Source organism: Paroedura picta, chromosome 5 (assembly GCF_049243985.1).
Source record: "Paroedura picta isolate Pp20150507F chromosome 5, Ppicta_v3.0, whole genome shotgun sequence".
NCBI classification, from domain to species: domain Eukaryota; kingdom Metazoa; phylum Chordata; class Lepidosauria; order Squamata; family Gekkonidae; genus Paroedura; species Paroedura picta.
In genome coordinates this window covers 31,728,773-31,748,221 of record NC_135373.1, presented here as the reverse complement: position 1 = coordinate 31,748,221, position 19,449 = coordinate 31,728,773, and the positions used below count along the sequence as shown (strand labels likewise).

The following is a 19,449-nucleotide window of genomic DNA, read 5'->3' as shown; positions in this document are numbered from 1 at the left end:
CCAACCTTTGCTTGAAGACTGCCAGTGAGAGGGAAAAAGCCTAAAGCATTTTCAAGAGGGAAAAGGACAAAAGAACGCTTGTTATAGAAAATAAAAGACTTTAATTTTTTTTCCAGTTCACAGGACACTTTCCCATTACATAGAGCATGATGTTCAAGGAGTCTTCAGCCATTAATGCCCTCCTGTCAAAAATTGCAAGCACAGCAGACGCCAGCTCTGCCTGAAACTAGACATCTGCGGGACCCTGAGGGAGAATCGGCATTTTAAGTAGACACCAGCACACACACGGGTCTCTGTGGCACCCACTGCCTCTCGCTTGGTGGGAAGGAGGCAGTGGGAGAGAGTTACTCTTCAGGGTGTAATGGACACCTGCTAGTTAAAGGAAACCAGCCGCTTCTGCATCACAGTGGGACCAGTTCATGCTGGAACGCCATGCAGAGAAATGGGCAGAAAAGAACTGAGAACAAAAGGAGGCAATGAGAAAAAAAAATCCCCAACTCTTTACGAAGACCCAAGAGAAACACAGCAAGAGGGTTTAGCAACATGAGAACCAGGACAGCTTTTATTAAGGTGGAAAGTGTAACTGTCACCTGAGTAAAATCAGCTAATTGACATCAGAAGGTGGGGAGGAGATACTGTATAAATATTGGTCTCTGGTGCAAAAACAAGCTCGGGGGGGGGGGGGGGGAGAGCCAAAAAAGGTTTGCTGCAGGACACTGATGGCTTCTGAAAGGGTCTCCTAAGTCGAGCCCCAATTTAGAGTGATGCCTTCTAATTGTCCACTATGTCTACCAAGAGCACTTTGTTTAAAGGTGGAGTAAAGTACTCGGAAGGTGGAAGGCTGCCCTGCAATTCCCTTTGTGCAGCTGCTCGCTCTACTAGGAGATTGGGTGGAAGGTTAAGGCACGGAGTTGAATCCCAAAGCCCATGCCAACTTACGGCCCTTCTAGGAACCTCGGGAACAACCAGTAACGCTAGAAACTCTACATGCCGTCACAGAGGAGTAAAAATGCACAAAATTAGGGAATTAGATTTTCCTTGTATGCTACAGAATTTAGAACTTCCTTTGTTTCAGGGGGTGGGGATGCACTTTTATTGTTCAGCACCTGCTGTGCAACCTTTCACCCAGGGGTAGTCAATCTGTGGTCCTCCAGATGTCCATGGACTACAATTCCCACGAGCCCCTGCCAGCATTTGCTGGCAGGGGCTCGTGGGAATTGTAGTCCATGGACATCTGGAGGACCACAGGTTGACTACCCCTGCAACCAATGCTGAAGAGATGAGAGCTGCCTAAAAATCGATGGAAACAAGGCAATCCCATTTCAGGGGGCTTTCATCGCTGCCTAGGATCCACTTTCTCTAGGGTGGATCCAAATTTCCTCCAAGGGGCCTTCTTCCAGTCAAATGGCTCTTCCTCCAAAGGAAAAGCCACTCGAGTTGGAGGAGGGCTTCAGACTTTGCTCCATGGAACGATAGGCTGGGCAGGGGGCAGGATCCACCCGACTGAACGCAACCACCACACTTGTCAGCCTAGCTGGAAACAGCACCATTTATTCCCCAAAGCATTCTTGTTCTGACTCCTTGCTGTGTCATCTTTGCAGCTTTGAGAGCTTTCAGGCCAGGGACCATCAGCAGAAAGAGACCGTTCAAGCAGAAGGGCGACAGGGGTGTCTTTTTCAGGCGCCGAATATACCTGCCCCATTTAGAACCTGCAGTGGATGCCCATACAGGCTCTCCTGTGCACAACAGAAGGTCTCCATCCCTTGGTACGTTTTCAATTTTTAGTTCAGCCGGTGACGGTGCACATTCCTGCTTTCCTTACCAAAGGAATGGGCTTTTCTGTTTCTTAGTCCAGATAGGAGATGAGTCCTCTGAGACGATCTGTCACCTGGCTCCTATTCAATACAACTCCCCGCCCCCCCAAATGGCAAGGGTAACTTGATGTTAATACAGATTCCACAAAGGACAACTGAACTGGACTCTTGCTAGTATAAGATGTGTGAAGGAAAAGCAGGGACTTCCCTGACTGGGCCTCCTGTAGCTGCAGCAATGCCAAAAAAAAAATTAAAACATAAAAAGGGGATTTCCTTGAAGCAAGGGCTATGGAAAGAGGGATGAAATCAGAATATCCAAAACTGTACTAATCGTTTCCTCTTCTGTTCCTCAGAAAATTCCCATCCACCACATTCTTTCCCACCAGAGTGCTCTGAGACTGGTAGTCAAATCAGTGTTCACTGGAGAAGGATGCTCAGAAGGATCTGGACGTGGCCTCACAGCCACCCTGTCACTGCGTCGATCGAGAGAGGAACCGGACACGCTGTCATCCGCCCGAGGTGGCTTGGCTTGGAGGAGCAGCTCTTTCTGCCCAACTCCTGCCTGTCCTCCCAGCACACAGAGGCGGTTGCGTGACCTTCTGGTTAACATCTACGTGCGGCTGCTGTCTCAAGCTTCGGCAAGGAGAGAAAGTTTCAGAACCCTTTTTCCTGTACAAAAATAAAGATCTGTCCCACTTCCTTTTTGTTTCGGAAAGCCAGAGAGGAGCCGGGAGAGGATGAAAGTTACTCTACAAAAGTTTCAATTATTATTATTTTTTTTATCATAATACCACAAAAAAAGGCCGCACAGTGAGTTAGGTCTGCTGGAGATTCCACGCCCAGGATGCTCCCTGCTCAGCCTCAGAAATTCCCTTCCCCCAAAACAGAGGACGATTAAAGCTCCCGAAACTATGCGCCGAGGTGACCGCGGCTTACTGGGTGGAACTCTTGCGCCAGTGCTGGCGGCTGTCCTGGGGAAAGCGACAGGGTTGCGCCTCCTACTGTACACTTCCGCTAGCTAGATTTCTTCTGGATGAAACAAAAAAAGAGAGAGTCAGTGCCCGATCAGGCTCTTGGGAAGCCGAGCAGGGCTGTTCGGGGAGCTGCGTGCCAAATTTGCTGTTGCTCCGCTCCTCACAGGAAGTCCAGTTCGAGGGCTTGGTGGAGGGACACCAGGTCAGCGTGGTTCGTGATCCTCCAGAAAGGCATGTTGTGCTGCAAACAGAGACAAGGCACGGTTAACCAAACAGGCCGAGCACAGCGGGGCCGGACGTGTCTACTTCAGGGCAGGGAGATGAGCCAGGGATGCGCGGAAGAGAAGGCTGAAGGGCTGCCACTTGATGAATGGCATCTTAGCCCAGGATTTCTCAGCCAGGGCTTTGTGAAATGGCCCTGGAAGGGTTTCGTAGATTGGGCGGGCGTTCATTATTTTTATATATATTTCCAAATGTAAAAAAAAAACTATTATTGGGTGATATGATCATATATTTCTGCAATTTTACTGTGAAGCCATGACTTTGGGGGGGGGGGGGCCTTGGCAGGAAGGTGTGGCCTGATGACATTTTTGGGGTTTTTCACATTCTGGGGTTTTTCTGGGGTTTTTCACAGCCTGAAGACTCTTTCAGGGGTTTCTCAACAGTAAAAGGGTTGAGAAAGGCTGCCTTAGTTGCTTAACCAGGCAAAGTTTTGTTCCTCCGCTGAATTGACAGACATTTCCATAGAGATAAAAACAGTGACTTTCAGGGGGGTGGGTGGGTGGGGTTACTGTTTATGTCAGATGACCAGGTTCCCATCATAGAAGAGACATTCCCTCCTCTCAGCAAAGGAAGAGGAATGCCCCTTCTAGATTTTATGTGAACTGGAGGGAAAGTGGCATGCTATTGCCCAGTATTGTCAGATCCTGGAAGCTAAGCAGGGTCTGTACTTGGAAGAGAGGCCCCAGGGAAGGCTCTGTGGAAGGCAGCAACAGCAAACCGCCTCGGCTCATATCCAGCTTGTGCGGAGGCAGCAGCGTTGGTTGCCGGCTGCAGCCTGGATTAAGCTCAAGGTTTTGTGTTGACCTTTAAGACCATTTGTGGTCCGGGACCGCAAATACCTGAGGGGCCGCCTTATGCCCCCCACAGGGCTCTTCACTCTGCAGGCACAAATCTGTTGATTGGTATGTCTGGCCTCAAACAGGGCCAGGGCCTTTTCAGTCCTGGCCCTGATCTGTTGGAATGAGCTCCTGAGGGCCCTGATAGAGCTGTCATAGTACCACAGGGCCTACAAGACGGAACTCTTCCACCGGATATTTGGTTGGGGCCAGGGCAAGGAAGATCCTGGTCTCCTCTTCAAAATGGCTGGAACAATTGGTCACCCCCATTCACATCAATACCCATAATGCCAGATGGTTCTGGTCTGTAGCGCAGGGGGGGGGATACCTTCTTCGCAGCCTGGGGTTTGTTTTATGGCTGCATATTAATTATATTAAAGTTGGGGTTTTATTCTGTAACCCACCGCGAGCCAGCTAGTCTGGCAGTGGCGGGTAACAAATCCAATAAACCTAAATGAATAAATAGGATGAGAGGCCACAGGCAATGGCAAAAGAAGCAAATCCAACTGGGGGGGTATCAAAACGCCATGTCCCAAAGTGCTATGCAAAGTGAGGGGCTCTGGTGCAATCTCTGAAATCTCTAGTTCAAGGGCCACAGTCAGCCAGTACTGGGAAAGTCAATTTTGCCCTGTTGACAACAGCCCCCCCCCCCCCCTGAGCTATAGTCAGCCACCCTGATCAGTGTTCTCAGACAGTTTCCTTAGGTTCAAATGTCTCAAGAAGGGAGCAGCAAGAAAAAACCCAGCCTACAGTTACCTGCTTGGCCGCCATCTCTTCATCACGCCCGTCTCCGATCACCACGTACGTCACCTTCTTCCCAAATCGAGAGACGATCCTTTCGAAACAGCTCTCTTTACCTGTCAGGAGACACCCCCACATCCTTTGGGTGATTATTTTTATTCATTTCATCGAGACGTCTTAATGCCGCCTTTCGCCTAATCGGTGTCCCGGAGACGGTGAACGTTAAAAAACGTTTGCAAAATTGAAATCCAAGTTTAAAACGATAAAATGTAATTCCGTTAAAAAGACACACAAACAACACAAGAATCGAGGACCAATTAACTGTTAAAGGCAGGGGTAGTCAAACTGCGTCCCTCCAGATGTCCACGGACTACAATTCCCATGAGCCTCTGCCAGCATTTGCTGGCAGGGGCTCATGGGAATTGTAGTCCGTGGACATCTGGAGGGACGCAGTTTGACTACCCCTAGTTAAAGGGGTTATGGCAAACGAAACAAAAAAGCGTTCACCCACTGATGGAAGACACAACAGAGGGAGACGGATGAATGTCCCTGGGGATGGCGTTCTAAAGTTCTGGTGCCACATCCAAGAAAGCCCCTTGCTCAGGTTGCAACCATCTGGCCTCAGGTGGCAAGAACAACCAAAGCACGGCCTCCACAGGTGACAGAGTGAATGAGTAAGGAATGTTATAGAGATTGATGCTGAGTATAAGGGCAGCACCAGGTTTCTGACCCTAATGTACACCACCTGCTGAGTTTACATCAAGTATATCGCATGCACCCTTTGGAAGCCATATTTTGGAATCAAAAAGGATTAGAAATAATAGCTGACTGGATTCTCGAACTGTCAACGAATCCTCCTGTCTACAGCCTTCAGGGAAGGGTGGCATATAAAAATAGAATAAGTAAAATAAGCAAAATAGAATCGGTTTTTATACCCGCTTTTCACTACCTGAAGGAGTCTCAAAGCGGCTTACGATCGCCTTCTCTCATCTCCCCACAACAGACACCCTGTGACGCAGGTGAGGCTGAGAGAGGTCTGACAGGACTGCTCTGTATGAAGAGCACTAACTGGACTGTGACTGGTCCAAGGTCGCCCAGCTGGCTGCATGTGGAGGAGCAGCAGGGAATCAAACCCAGCTCTCCTGTACCATCTCACATTCTGAAATCTTTCCTTGATCTCCCACTGTGCACCAGAACATGCTGATTTCTCCAATGCCACACAAGCCAAAAGCCCCCAAGACACAAGGAAACGTACCTATTTTTGTTGCGCTATAAATATTTTCAATTGGAAACACTTCGCCTAATCCGTACAGCAGGACCTTGGCCAGAGCTGGTACTAGCTGGGTGGTGGTGATTAGAACATTCACACAGTTCTTCCTAGAGGGGAACAGGAGATAGCAAGTCACCCAAAAGATCCCTTTAACATCAGTTAGATCAAGACTCTCACTCCCAATGAAAGAGAGTTCTCAGCCCCAGTCAGTGGGAGACGTTGGGGGGGGTAGAACTCTGTATCACTATCTTTTAATGTTAATGTCAGTGTTTATTGTATACTTTTAAGGGGTTTTATGGAATTGGACTGGTTTTTATTGATTTATTGTAAACCGCTGCGAGTCCGAATTGAGTGCGGCAGTATAAAAATACAAAAATTTAAATAAAATAAAATAAATATATGTTCCAAGAGGGCCTCCGTTACACAGTTCAACAAACCATCAGCAACAAGCTAACTTCAGATCCTGGCTTGATGGGCTCTAACTAACCACGGTTAGTGGAGTGGCCTGTACACAATCACACTAACCACAGTTTGCTCAATTAAGCCATGGTTTTGCCTGACAGCTGGGCTAAGCCAGCATGGTTCGGCCAGCTATTCCAGTCCATCAAAGCTGCTGATAGGAAGCTGCTAATGAATTGTAGAGTCTGGCCATAAAACACCAACAGTACAGGAGAAATCTGCAGAAACCTATAGTGGCTTTGAGACCGACTCTTATGAGATGTAGCTTTGGGTAGCTGGGTACCTAGATCGGGTTCCTCCACTTAGACACAGAAGCATGCCCTGATTCTATCTCACATAATCTGTTTGATTGCCCTTTCTATGAGAGATGCTGTGATGACACCTTTACAGCTCTGCTGAGAACAAAGTTTTTTGTAAACAAGTCTTTGACCCTGCAATTCTTACTCTCTGATAGTGATTCAAATTTATCCACTATTGTTAGAGCCTAGGCTAAGATGTTCCTATAAAGTGTTATTTAGCTTCTATTTTATAATTGCAATGGTTTGAACTACCATATTATGGGTGATTCTGCTATTTATTTAAGCCCATGGCTTATCTTATTATTTAATATCTTTTTGGTTGCATTTATATATGTTTTAGGCCAGTTAAAGGTTCTGACTAACTGACACAGAGGCAGCTCAAGGAATACACAGCTATACACGAACCACATGCACACGCACACATGCTAAAATGTTCCATAACGTCTCTTACAACAGATGGACCTAGCCAGGCTGTATCCCCTCCTGCATTGTAAGAGGCCTGAGCAGCAGGTATTGGTTGCCATACCTGGACTGAATGAGAAGGAGGGACTTCAGTGCTGTTCCCAGCCAGTTATCCGTTAATGCTTCTATGTCTTCCCGTAGTCTCTGCAATGCTTCCTTCTTCTCAGGGCTGAGGAGGGCTGTTAAGATGCAGGAGGGCAAACAAGGCTGTCAGAAACGTCACGCTTCAAGTCATCCCGCTGCTGTCCACTCCTTAGAGCAGGGGTAGTCAGCAAACTCTGGCAGTGGGCTCGTGGGAATTGTAGTCCATGGACATCTGGAGGACCACAGCTTGACTACCCCTGCCTTAGAGGAAGGGTGATTTTTTTTCAAAAAACGAATGGAATGATTTCTGCTTTGTGTAGTCGGCCTATACAGGTTCTGCCAGCCTAAACACCAACACAGCTTTGACGATGACAAAAGGTGTTTCCACGTGTGACAGGACACTCCCGCCCCCTGCTCACTGCCTCGGCCTGCACTCACCTCCCACGTTGGTTTTGTATTTGTCGTAGACCTCGCGCACTTTCCGATAGCGGAAAGCCAGCTTCCTCATCCAATCCACTCCGCCCTGGACACCCACCGAACCATGGTTGCTGTTGCTTCCTGAACCACTGAAGCCGTCTGTGGCAAAATTATAGTTACTGCAACAAAACACACACACGTTTTGGGTTACAAAAAGAGAGGCTTGAGGCACCTTATGGCAATACAAACGCTCAGAGAATAGAGGCCCTTCCATTTCTGATTATTATGATTATTATTATGATTATTATTATGATTATTATTATTATTTATTCGATTTATTCCCTGCCACTTCCTGACGGCTCGTGGCGGGTTACAACAACTGGGTAAAAATCCCCTAAACCCCCCCAATTAAAATCCCAGAATAAAAACACACACAAATTAATCAGCCACAAAAAAATACACGGAGGGGGAAAAAAACAAACAATGTCTCAAATCTCAGTTAACCCAACATCTTAAGGACGAGTGGGAGAGAGGAGGGTGCAGATGTTATTAGCAACCGTCATTATGGTGATATATACTTACAAAATGACAGTCTATATCACTAACAATACACAGATTCATTCAGCGACACCAAAACCAAGTTTTCTTCTTACATATACAGTCTTTTTTTTTTTGCAGTCCTTCCTGTTCACATGATCAACTAGCATAAGAACAGCCCTGCCAGATCAGACTCGTGGTCCACCTAGTCCAGCATCCTGTCTCACGCCGTGGACACAGTCAGGAGGAGCAACAACAGGGGAATAAAGGACGTGGTCTTCTGATGTTGCCTTCAGGGGGTGAGTGCCCCCTTAGTCACCCATAGCTAGTAGCCACTAAGAAGACCTACCTTCCCCATTTCCCAATCCAAACACTTCACAAAATTCTGTACTATCATTATTGCAATTCTGACACGATATCATTTTGACCTGCAGACATCTTCATGCTCCTTGCATGAATGAGACACGCCTTTGGACTTGTACTCCAAAACAACAAAGCAAGACCATGCAAGATAGGGCGTGCCTGCCTGTAAGCATACACTGTGGTCACGCAACTCCTCTTCCTCCTTACCAAGGGCTACAGAACAAGAAGGAACTGATGGGAACAGAACACAGGTAAACCAATGGGGAAATTGCCAAGAGTTTCATTTCTCCCCTGAGTGAGAAAGACCACTTGACTCACAAGAATTAAGAAAATTGGGAGAATCAACCACCTTTGGCCCTTCCTGCTGACATCAAATTTCCCCTTTCCCAAACAAAAGCAAAACTTCCAAGTTATAATATTCCCAGGCATATGAGTAGCATATACATTTATCAAGGTTTTTTTTTGGGGGGGGGGACCCTCTTTTGATTCGATTGTGCTACTCGCTCATAGCACATGAGATAGAATTGAGGACACAAAATCAAAATGTTTCACCTTAAATCTTGTCCGTTGTCATCAGATGCAACATCTTCCACGTGGACTTGGTCGCATTCCTGTAAGAGAGCACACAAATTGAGGGCTTGTGGGTGAGTCTATTTGCCGGGCTCTGCAAAGAACAGGCAGCCAGGGGGACAGGGAAGTAGCACAAATCGGCACATGCATCAGCTGCTTCAGTTTCAGTTCATGCCGAATCCCTGTAACATTTGCTTTGCTCTTCAAAGCCCATAAACATCAGTAGGGTAAACATCGTCCATCGTGATGGTTTAAGGTTAGGGTGCAGAAGGAAGTACGTACCTCTAAGTCGTTGAAAAACAGGTGTGTATCGGCCACTTCAAAAATCATTTCCTCCATTGTCAAGCCAGAGCCAATCACTAGAGTTGGATCCTAAAACAGAGAACAAAACGATGTCCCCGTGCATTAACACTTCCAGATTAGGTAGTCAGTGTTTCTAATGTAAAAGGAGAGACTCTTTGGCCAATTCTGCACAGACGAAAAATGCCAAGAGGGCAGTCATATGGAAGTGGGGCAAATCCCCGCTTCTATATGATGTTGCCAGGCCACTGCCCTTCTGGGCCTGGTGCAGATCAGGCCACAGAAGCCCAGAGATAAGGGAACCTAGAATTTACCGAGTTCCCTTAGCCCACTGTGGGGGGCAACAGGGCATGTCCTCCCTGTCCTACGGTGGGCCAGAGGGGGCAAAAATAATGTGCTGTGGGGTGGACTGGGGCATTTATTTTCTTTTTGCATGCAATTCTACCTTCCTGCAAAATACCCCCCCCCCCCCCCGTGCAGGGGGCCCTATACAGCGGAAGTAATCTGCCACTGCTTTGTTTCCTGGGGGGCTCATTTCAGCAAGACACTAAGTGTCCCACTGAAATGTGTTCCCCGTGTGGACACTGCTGCAAAGCATGCAGCTCTGCAAGAATGCAATGCCAGTGGCCTGGTGCAGCCACCACCCTGTAGAATCAGCCTTTAAGAGCTTGGGAGCTATTGTATATTTATTTATGTATTTATTTTTATGCCAGCCTCTCTTGCGGCCCAGGGTGGTTCGCAGGTAACATGAATCCAATATGACAGATACAACACATTCTGCCAATCAAACTCAGTAACTGCATCAACATGACTGAATATTTAACCATTAACTATTTAAATCATTTAACTTCTGACCGTAACCCAGCAGATTGGTCAGACTGAAACAGCCCCATGATCTTTCCAGTGGGCATGTCTGATAGGAAGGGGGTTCTGGAGGGCCCAGTAGATGTTGTCAGCTCACTGTCAAAATAGCTGGGATGACATCAAGGAATCATTTGCCAAAGTGTTTGTATACGAAGAAGTGAGCAGTGACTCATGACAGCTCATACCCTGCTACAAATTTTGTTAGTCTTTTAAGTGCTTGACACGTGCTCTTTTCTGCTGTTTGTATCATGAGAGATTTCCCTCTTCAATTACATAGAAAATGCAATTTCCTGATATATTTGACCAGCTTATGACTAGAGAGCTATCAAATCCCTTAAAATGTGCATATAGGAATTAATAGTTATTGCCACAGGCCAGCACAATAATACATACAGCACCAAATACACTAGTTAGAAGAAGAGTTGGGTCTTATAGGCCACTTTTCTTTCCCCAAAGGAGTCTCAAAGTGGCTTACAATCGCCTTCCCTTTCCTCTCCCCACAACAGACACCCTGTGAGGGAGGTGAGGCTGAGAGAGCCCTGATATTACTGAAGAAGAAGAGTTGGTTCTTATATGCCGCTTTTCTCTACCCGAAGGAGTCTCAAAGTGGCTTACAATCGCCTTCCCTTTCCTCTCCCTACAACAGACACCCTGTGAGGGAGGTGAGGCTGAGAGAGCCCTGATATTACTGAAGAAGAAGAGTTGGTTCTTATATGCCGCTTTTCTCTCCCCGAAGGAGTCTCAAAGTGGCTTACAGTCGCCTTCCCCTTTCCTCTCCCCACAACAGACGCCCTGTGAGGGAGGTGAGGCTGAGAGAGCCCTGAGATTACTGCTTGGTCAAAACAGCTTTATCAGTGCTGGTTGCATGTGGAGGAGTGCAGAATCGAACCCGGCTCGCCAGATTAGAAGTCCGCACTGGTAACTAATATGCCAAACTAGCCAATATGTACTTAACATACTCTCAGGAAGAAAACAAAAGAAGTAATTAAGAATAAAATTTTTCACGGATACTTCTGTGCAAGATACAGTATATGAGGTTTCGACAGAAAACAACTGAGGAACTCCACCACAAAAACAAGCAACGGTTCCTCGTACCTTCCCATATTTCTGGGCATAAGATCCAGTAAGAAGTGAATGAAATATGATGATGGTTTCATCCAAGTCCCATAGGAACACTCTCTGTGGAAGGAATCACAAAGGAGGTCAAATGTGCAGATTCTTCAACTGCTCCAAACACCTTACAGAATTTGAGAAGCACTTTAATTCTAGGGGTTTGCATCTATCTGTCTCGTTCAGGTGTGACAACACTGCACTAAACTATAGTATCAAAACGTTAATGGTTTTCGTTCTTAGGAGCCAGGGACTTGAAATGAGAAGGCTTATTCAGGGGTAGAAAGGAACAAAGACGTGGATCAACATTAGGCCTCTGTGATGGGCAGACAGTAGGAAGCATGTTGGCAGGAGCTCATGGTCATTGTAGTCCATGGACATATGGAGAGCTACAGTTTATCCACCACTGCTGTAGTGGTTAAAGGATCTGGGAGACCTAGATTTGAATCCTCAAATGATGCATGCTGCTTTGGATCCTCATTGGGGAGAAAGGCAGGGTATCTGTTCCACTTAATATTTCTGGTAAGGGCTTGGAGAAGGAGCGTGATCTCATGGCTTAAGTACCACTCAGCGTTTAACATCCACTCAGGGCAGCTGTCTCGCCCCTGAGTGCCTCCTCCCTCAACCAGCTTGTCTGTCCAGTGGCCAGCCAATCACCTTCCATCCCTCACCCCTGACCACCTCCTCCTCCTTCCACAGCCCTCCGAGGCTCGGAGGCTGCAGATCCCTGCTGCATGAGAGCTGCCCCTGCCGTTGAGTTCCCTGCCCAGGGGCCGCCAGCCACTGGGCCTTGGGGCTCCCCAGGAGGACACCTCGCCCCTAGACGAACAAGCCACCTGGCTGCAGCCTCAGCCAGGGACACACCGCCCTAACAGCTGCCTGTAGCCTTTCCAGGTCCTTGGGGTGGAGGGAGGCCATCTGGAGAACAACCGCCTGCCTGCCACCTTTCCAGGTCCTGTGGGGAGGGGGAGGCCATCCACAGAGTTCTTTCACCCTACCCCCCCCCCCAATCTGGTGTCCTTTGTATTCCTGAATGCAACGGGCTTTGCCCCTAGTTAATTAATAAAATAAATAAAAGCGGCTGGATTGGCTACACTTAGTATAGCTACCAAAAGCCTGGCTTTTCACCTTTGCAGGATCAATAGTTCCCTCCCCCCCTCTCATCACTACAGATGACTTACAAGTGCTCTGAATGCTCCATTTTCTTTTTACAAAGTTTCACACACACCCCCGCCCACACCCTCTTTATCCAATCACCCAAATATTTCATCCTCTGCCTGAAAGGAAAAGAGATCACAGTTTGCAACAGCTTTGAATACAGAGAAAGAACACGAAAAAAAATGGCTGGACACCAACTTCCAGTTCGTTGTCCTGAGGTGAAGAAGAGTCCGCTTTCCTCTTGCCTCTGTTTTTCCCTGTCACATTTTTCCTAGACTGCTCATCTAGATCTTTACTAGCGGTCGCTCGTAGCAACGATGGACTTGTTGACGGGTCTCCTGGAAGGGAAAGCAAGAGATCATTCACATCACAATAGTTTATCTTTTAAACCAGTGGTTCTCAACCTGGTGGTCGGGACCCCTTTGGGGGGTCGAACGACCCTTTCACAGGGGTCACGGCAGGGCAAGCAGTTTGGCCAGGGGGGGTGCCATCCACACAACAGCCTTGCAGGGTAGATTGAGAGTGTTCATCCGTCTGCAGCAGCGGAAAAGAGCAGCGGAAAAGGCATGGTGGGACAAGAGGCAGAGCTGAACTCAGAAACCCAGGGAAAGAAACCAATTTCTGTACAATCATGAACAAAGGATCTTCACGCCATGAGTCAGTTTCGGTTTAACTTCTGTGAAAGAACACTGGTATAGTATTATGGTTGGGGGTCACCACAACATGAAGAACTGTATTAAAGGGTCGCGACATTAGGCAGGTTGAGAACCACTAAACAAACAGAGACACCTGGAAACCGTCCCTTCTCTCCCACTGCCCTCCTTACCAGCGGAATGTCTCTGTGCTGTCTGAGTAGGCACCATGGCGTTTGGTTTTTCAGAAGGGTATGTGGTTGTCGCTAAGGTGGAACTCTCCGTGCTGCTGTCTGCTGGTGCTATCACTCCAAAGCTAGAACTTGAGAAATATGGCTGGTATTGACTTTGGCCGAGGATGGTGTATGTAGGATACTCCTATCGAAAGGGAGAGTCAAAGAGGGCAAGGAACAAAAACAGATACACAGCTCCCCAGAACACTGAAACAAATACCCCAGCTCCGGATTGTGGATGGTCTTGCAATGCTAGGCCAGGGGCACTCAACGTGGTGGCCATGATGCCGTGGCGCTCACCAACACCTTTCCTGATGCCCAAGAAGTAATTTTGGAAGGGGGGAGGGGTTCTGCTCAGCAAGGCTTCGACTGAACATTGGAGATTGAATTGGGCCTACCATTGAGAATCCCCTGAGACATTCTTCAGGCTTTGAGAAATCCCAGAAGTGATGCACCCATGAAGAATATGATTTGGAAGCATAGCTGTGTACACATCTACTTGGGGCCACTTCCCCTCCCCTCTCCACCCTCTCTAGGCCCATCATTGGCCATTTGGGAAGGGGGGGGATTCATGTTTAACAAATTTAAAAAATATATTTTGTTGCAGCCATTTTGTCGCTGCCCCCACCATGTTGTGTCATAAGTCCAGAGGTGCCCACCAGCTTAAAAAGGTTAGGAATCCCTGGGCTAGACAAGCCTAAAGCAATGGTTACAACTTTACACCAAACTGGATCATTCTTGCTGTAGTTCCAATTGCTGAACTATCCCGGTTTCTAGCGCACATGGCTAAAAAGGTATTTCTGAAAATAAGTGGCCTACTGAACTCTCAGAGCTAAAGAGCTGGTGGAAACAGACTTCTGGGGGCAAGAGGGCATGTGGCTTCAACACCATGAATGAGTTCTTCAACCTGCCGAAGGCAAGCCAAAAAAATTATGCAAAACGGTAGAAATCGTGTGGATTTGCATAATTTCTACAAGATTCTAAAAAAATCTCTCTTTTCTTGGCACAGAATTGTTCAGGCAACAAATTTGCTATTATTTTAGCACATGGCCCTATTTATAATGGAATCTAAAGGGATGACGTAAGTGTCTTGCTGTATTTCTTCTCAGGGGGAGAAGCAAGACACAGACTTGTATCCAGGACCAATTTGCCTTTTATAGTCACAAGTTTCCTAAAATGTACAGTTGGGAAAACAGAAGGTATAGCAAAGGGAAGCGATTCACCGCCACAATTAGAAAGTAAATGAGTTGTCAGGGCAGGAAACACAGTTTCCCATCGTGGAGCTCTTCTGCTACAAGACTGTTCTCCCCAGGATGGTGAATCAGGATGGACAAAAGCCACCAAGGGCTCCAAGACAAAGGTTAACACCTCCCATCCCATTCAGAACAACTTGCTATAGATGATCAATTAGAAGAAGAAGAAGAGTTGGTTCTTATATGCTGCTCTTTTCTACCCGAAGGAGTCTCAAAGCGGCTTACAATCGCCTTCCCTTTCCTCTCCCCACAACAGACACCCTGTGAGGGAGGTGAGGCTGAGAGAGCCTTGATATCACTGCTCGGTCAGAACAGCTTTCTCAGTGCTGTGGCGAGTCCAAGATCACCCAGCTGGTTGCATGTGGGGGAGGAGCACAGAATCGAATCCTGATCGCCAGATTAAAAGTCCGCACTCCTAACCACTACACCAAACTGGCTCCAAATTAGAAGACTTGCTGCTGCTTATGGCCAACAGCATCTTGCTCAACTTCCTGGATTCCCAGGTTGACCTGGGATTTTGTACCTAGTACAGCCCCTCTTGACAGCCCTGCAGTGAATGTATTTACAAATCCAGCACCTGGACATTCAAGCCTGGTTTCTACTTGGTGGCTGAAACACACACGTTGCAATGAAAATTCAGCTATGATGCAACTGCAAAAAGGCAATGGATTTTTTCCCAGAGATAAAGGTTTTCTTTAAAAAATCATATGAGTTTCATGTCCAGTTATTTTAAAAGGGCTATGCCAGGTGCTTAGCATCTGAAGTGGGCACTCGCACCCAAAGCAGCTAGCGTCGCAGTGCAGGGGGGAGGGGAGATGCGGGCATTGATGCTCGCACCTCCCCCACCCCCCCCACGCCGTGCCACCAGCTGCTTTGGGTGCAAGTGGCCGCTTCAGACGCCGAAGCGCCCAACCCAACTTAGCGTGCTATGGAAGGAAGGATCTTGCAGGTCTATTTCTACAGGAGGAAGATGTACCTGTTGAGAGATGCTGGCTACGGCGGATGATGAAATATTGACAGCTGCTGAGGAAGTTGAAACCGAGTTGGCGTTGGTACTTGAAGCTGCAAAAAAGAAAACAAAACAAAATCAAAAGAATGACTAGGTGCTAAACGCACCTTGGGAAAAGACTGAGTGAAGTTTAAACATAAAAGGGGAGGCAAGGGCACCTACCAGCAACCTTGGCTCCAACAGTGTTTTTCCTTCATCAAAAGAGAAGAACTTTCCGCAAGACTAACAGGATCCTGAACAATTCGGTTGCCCACACTCATCTTTTTGCTGAAGAATGGAGCAGTGACTCAGAAAAGTTCTTACTCTGACACAAATTTGCTGTTTTTCACTGCTACAGCAGATTAAGACAGCTACCCATGCTTTTAAATTCTACTAGAGTTTACATATTTTTTTTAATAGGGAAAAGAAGATTAGGTCCTTCCATACACACATTGTGTGTTTTAGGAACGTTGATAGTTTGTGAGCATAAAAACTAGGCACTCTTTGCAACCATCGCATTTAAGAATTTAAATATTAAACATTCAGACAACTATCAAAGAGACAAGAGGCGTCTGCTGGATGGGGAGGGGGGGGATAGAGTGGCTCTTAGTGGGGTCTAAGCAAACAATTTAATCCCTGGAGATGAGTGGCCCACTTCTAACAGGATATAAAAAACCCACATAATTCTAGGAAATCAGTTTTATCGTTTTGTGGAATCCTGCCAGGAAGTCTGTCAGCTAATGTGCCTCAGTTGTTGTAGTGGGCAACTTGTCTCTGCAGTAAATGGAACACCCTCAAATGCAACCTCTGAAAGACCAAAGCCCCTCTCACTTGTCCACAGAAGTGACAGTCACACAAAGAGCTGCCATGACGGCCCTGTCCACTTCCTTGCCTCAGCGGCAAGATTTTCCTTCCAGCTTTCTTTCCCTCCACTGACTGAGCTACCCTAGTAATGTGCTTTTTTCTTCTTTGCCGAAGAACTCTGACTGTCCTATCCTGTCACAATATAATATTTTGGCTGTTTGTTCAGCTGAGGAATCTGATGGAAGGAATGGGAGCCTCTTTTAACTTTAATGGCATTCATTTTGATATTCCAAATTAACAAAGTATTTTATTTAATATAAAAGGGAAAGGTCAAGTGAAATCTGGGGATGAAATTTCTGAGGTAAAACCAGAACATATACAGACTTCAGTTCTTATGTTTCAGGTTAATGAGAGTTTCTTAAGTTACTCAGTTACTTAAAATCTTTCTGTTGAGAGAGGCTTTTGTTTCAGTGTTTCCCAAAACATCCCAGTATACTTTCTTTAAGTAGTCTCTGACTCTTTTGGTTTCCAGAAGGCTGGGGCACTCTCCCCAGTGCTCAAATTCTTTCTCTTGAAATACCAATAATCTTGAATTTTTAACTGACTCTTAAAGTCTCCAAAGGCTTTGGATGGGGAGGGGGTGTCTCTTCACTCTTCAGAGCTAACTCTGTTTGACTGGTTAGGGAAATTTTCCTCTCACTAGAAGATTTATCCCCTCTCCATCAAACTACCCATTTGTCCTTGTCAACTTTCCCCAGTTATCCTGTCTATATTAAACTGCTCAGTCAGGTTTGAATTCCAAATGAATTATCCTCCTCAGCATTCAACTCTAATGTCTCTCTCTGCTCAGCTGCCCAATCAGATTGCTTGAAGCAGGGTCTCTGTTTCGGTGAAGAATTAACCCCCCACAGTCCTTCATATGCTTTTTCAAAATGCAGTCCATCACAGCTGCCACTAGCCAATTTTTATCTCTAGTGTAACTCACATAGCTATAGGGCAGGGGTAGTCAACCTGTGGTCCTCCAGATGTCCATCTGGAGGACCACAGCTTGACTAACCCTGCTATAGGGCATGCCAAGTTTGAAGATCACCAACATCCCATTTTAAAAACAATCAATTCAGGTACAACAACATGCAATGTGGATGGAAAACACTATCCCAGCAGCTGCAGTTCTTTTCTGCCAGGGCCACATTCCTTCAAGATCCACTGATTGGCGGGATCCAACCAGCTTTTCTGCTGGTCAAAAAGACAGAAGCACCCCCCCCCCCCCATTACCCAAATCTCCAAAATACATGCAGCCCCTGTAGTTGGCAAAAGCATCCTTCTGCTAGCGAAGAGAAAACGTGTGTTGTGGGATATTAAGTACCAAGACTGTCATCTGTGTATACAGGAGTCGAGATACAGACTGACACTAAAAACAACTGAAGGGGAATAAGCTTCTTTAATAATAAAATAATATTTATTGAATTGACAGAAAGAGAGCCAAATTAAATCAGATAATTAAAAACTGAGGTGCCGCATATAAGAAATATAGGAACACGAGAAGTACAAACACAGTTTAAACTTTCCCCCTAAAAAACTAACTACTACAAAAAAACTACCTACTACAAAAGGAGGAAATAAAAGGGAAAAATTAAAGACATACAAGCCTGCTTCATGTAGAGTAGCGATCCCCAACCTGTGGGCCACGGACCACATGTGGTCCGACGACTAATTGGAGGTGGGCCGCAAAGGACGCCTTCTCCCCCCCCCCCGGCCCTTTACAACACACTTCGGGTGTCACTGTCTCCCATCACTCCCAGATGGGACTATCTCGTTGCAGAGAAACAAGCTCAGGGTTCCTATTGATTTGTCATTGTCAAGAGTTAAAATTTCCATGAAAATAAAATGTTCCTTATGTTCATTGTTGTTGCGTGTCTATATCTTATTTTGAAGGGATGTTTAAACATTACCATAGCGATTAGAGAGCGTTAGGGCAGTGGTTGAGAGTAGAGGAGTAAACTACCCCCCCCCACCGGGCCTCAGTAAAATTGTCAAGCGTTGAGTGGTCCCCGGTGATAAAAAGGTTGGGGACCACTGATGTAGAGGAATGGTCATCTCTGGAGAGAGAAATTGACCAGACTGCAGCAGCTCAATGGAAGAGAGTAGAAAAGTAGAGAAGCCAACCATCCAGTTGGGGGTAACAGGCTTGGATCCAAAAGCTGATACTGGGGAACTGGGGGATAATTTTTTTCTACATTTTTTCTAAAATTGAGGAGGGGAAAAGGGGAATCGATTAAATAAACACACACACACACATACATACATACATATGAGCTAATTTGAAAAGGGTGTTTTGTGTGCATTGTGGGGGGAGTGCCAAGTAAAAGCATCAAGGAGAAGTGTTCCTTTAGGGCTGGGGTAGTCAAACTGCGGCCCTCCAGATGTCCATGGACTACAATTCCCATGAGCCCCTGCCAGCATTCGCTGGCAGGGGCTCGTGGGAATTGTAGTTCATGGACATCTGGAGGGCCGCAGTTTGACTACCCTTGCGTTAGGGAGATAAAGTGTTGAAATAGGCAAGTATTGGAGGGAAGGGCCTTGAATTGACTCCCACCAGATATGGCTTTCACATGATTAATGGAGTAGCTTGATATTCCTTTTACATCCTCAGTAGGACTCACTGTCATGGATTGTTTCTTGCATAGTTTCTCATTTCCATGTAAACCGCCCTGAGCCTTTGGGGAGGGCGGTAAATGAATTAACTGATTAACTGATTAACTGATTAACTGATTAACTAATTAACTAATTAACTAATTAACTAATTAACTAATTAACTAATTGATGTTGATATTAGTTTGATCCAGACTCCATTTTTCATTGCTAGGCCCATGCTAACATGTATATGTATACAAGATCCAAAATGGGGGTCTTCTGTGAGGGGGAGTCCCATGGCATCACACAAACTCTTTAAACCACTAATAAAACCCACCCAGCGCCTCAACCCTATTCTGGGGGTC

At 46.5% G+C, this 19,449-nt stretch overlaps 1 protein-coding gene across 3 annotated transcripts in view; it reads right to left on the bottom strand.

Annotated features, from left to right (window-relative positions):
• Positions 1-2,572: 2,572 nt before the first annotated feature.
• Positions 2,573-19,449, bottom strand: part of EYA3 (EYA transcriptional coactivator and phosphatase 3) — a 75,686-nt gene continuing 58,809 nt past the window's right edge. For all 3 annotated transcript variants that reach the window (XM_077337103.1, XM_077337105.1, XM_077337104.1), the window contains 11 exons: positions 15,635-15,720; positions 13,367-13,550; positions 12,739-12,878; positions 11,368-11,451; positions 9,391-9,480; positions 9,091-9,149; positions 7,660-7,817; positions 7,202-7,316; positions 5,903-6,024; positions 4,663-4,763; positions 2,573-3,029 (listed from right to left, as the gene is read on the bottom strand). In XM_077337103.1, coding sequence (XP_077193218.1) covers positions 2,949-3,029; positions 4,663-4,763; positions 5,903-6,024; positions 7,202-7,316; positions 7,660-7,817; positions 9,091-9,149; positions 9,391-9,480; positions 11,368-11,451; positions 12,739-12,878; positions 13,367-13,550; positions 15,635-15,720 — 1,220 coding nt within the window. In that variant the 3' untranslated portion in view covers positions 2,573-2,948. The remainder of the gene's footprint in view (positions 3,030-4,662; positions 4,764-5,902; positions 6,025-7,201; positions 7,317-7,659; positions 7,818-9,090; positions 9,150-9,390; positions 9,481-11,367; positions 11,452-12,738; positions 12,879-13,366; positions 13,551-15,634; positions 15,721-19,449) is intronic.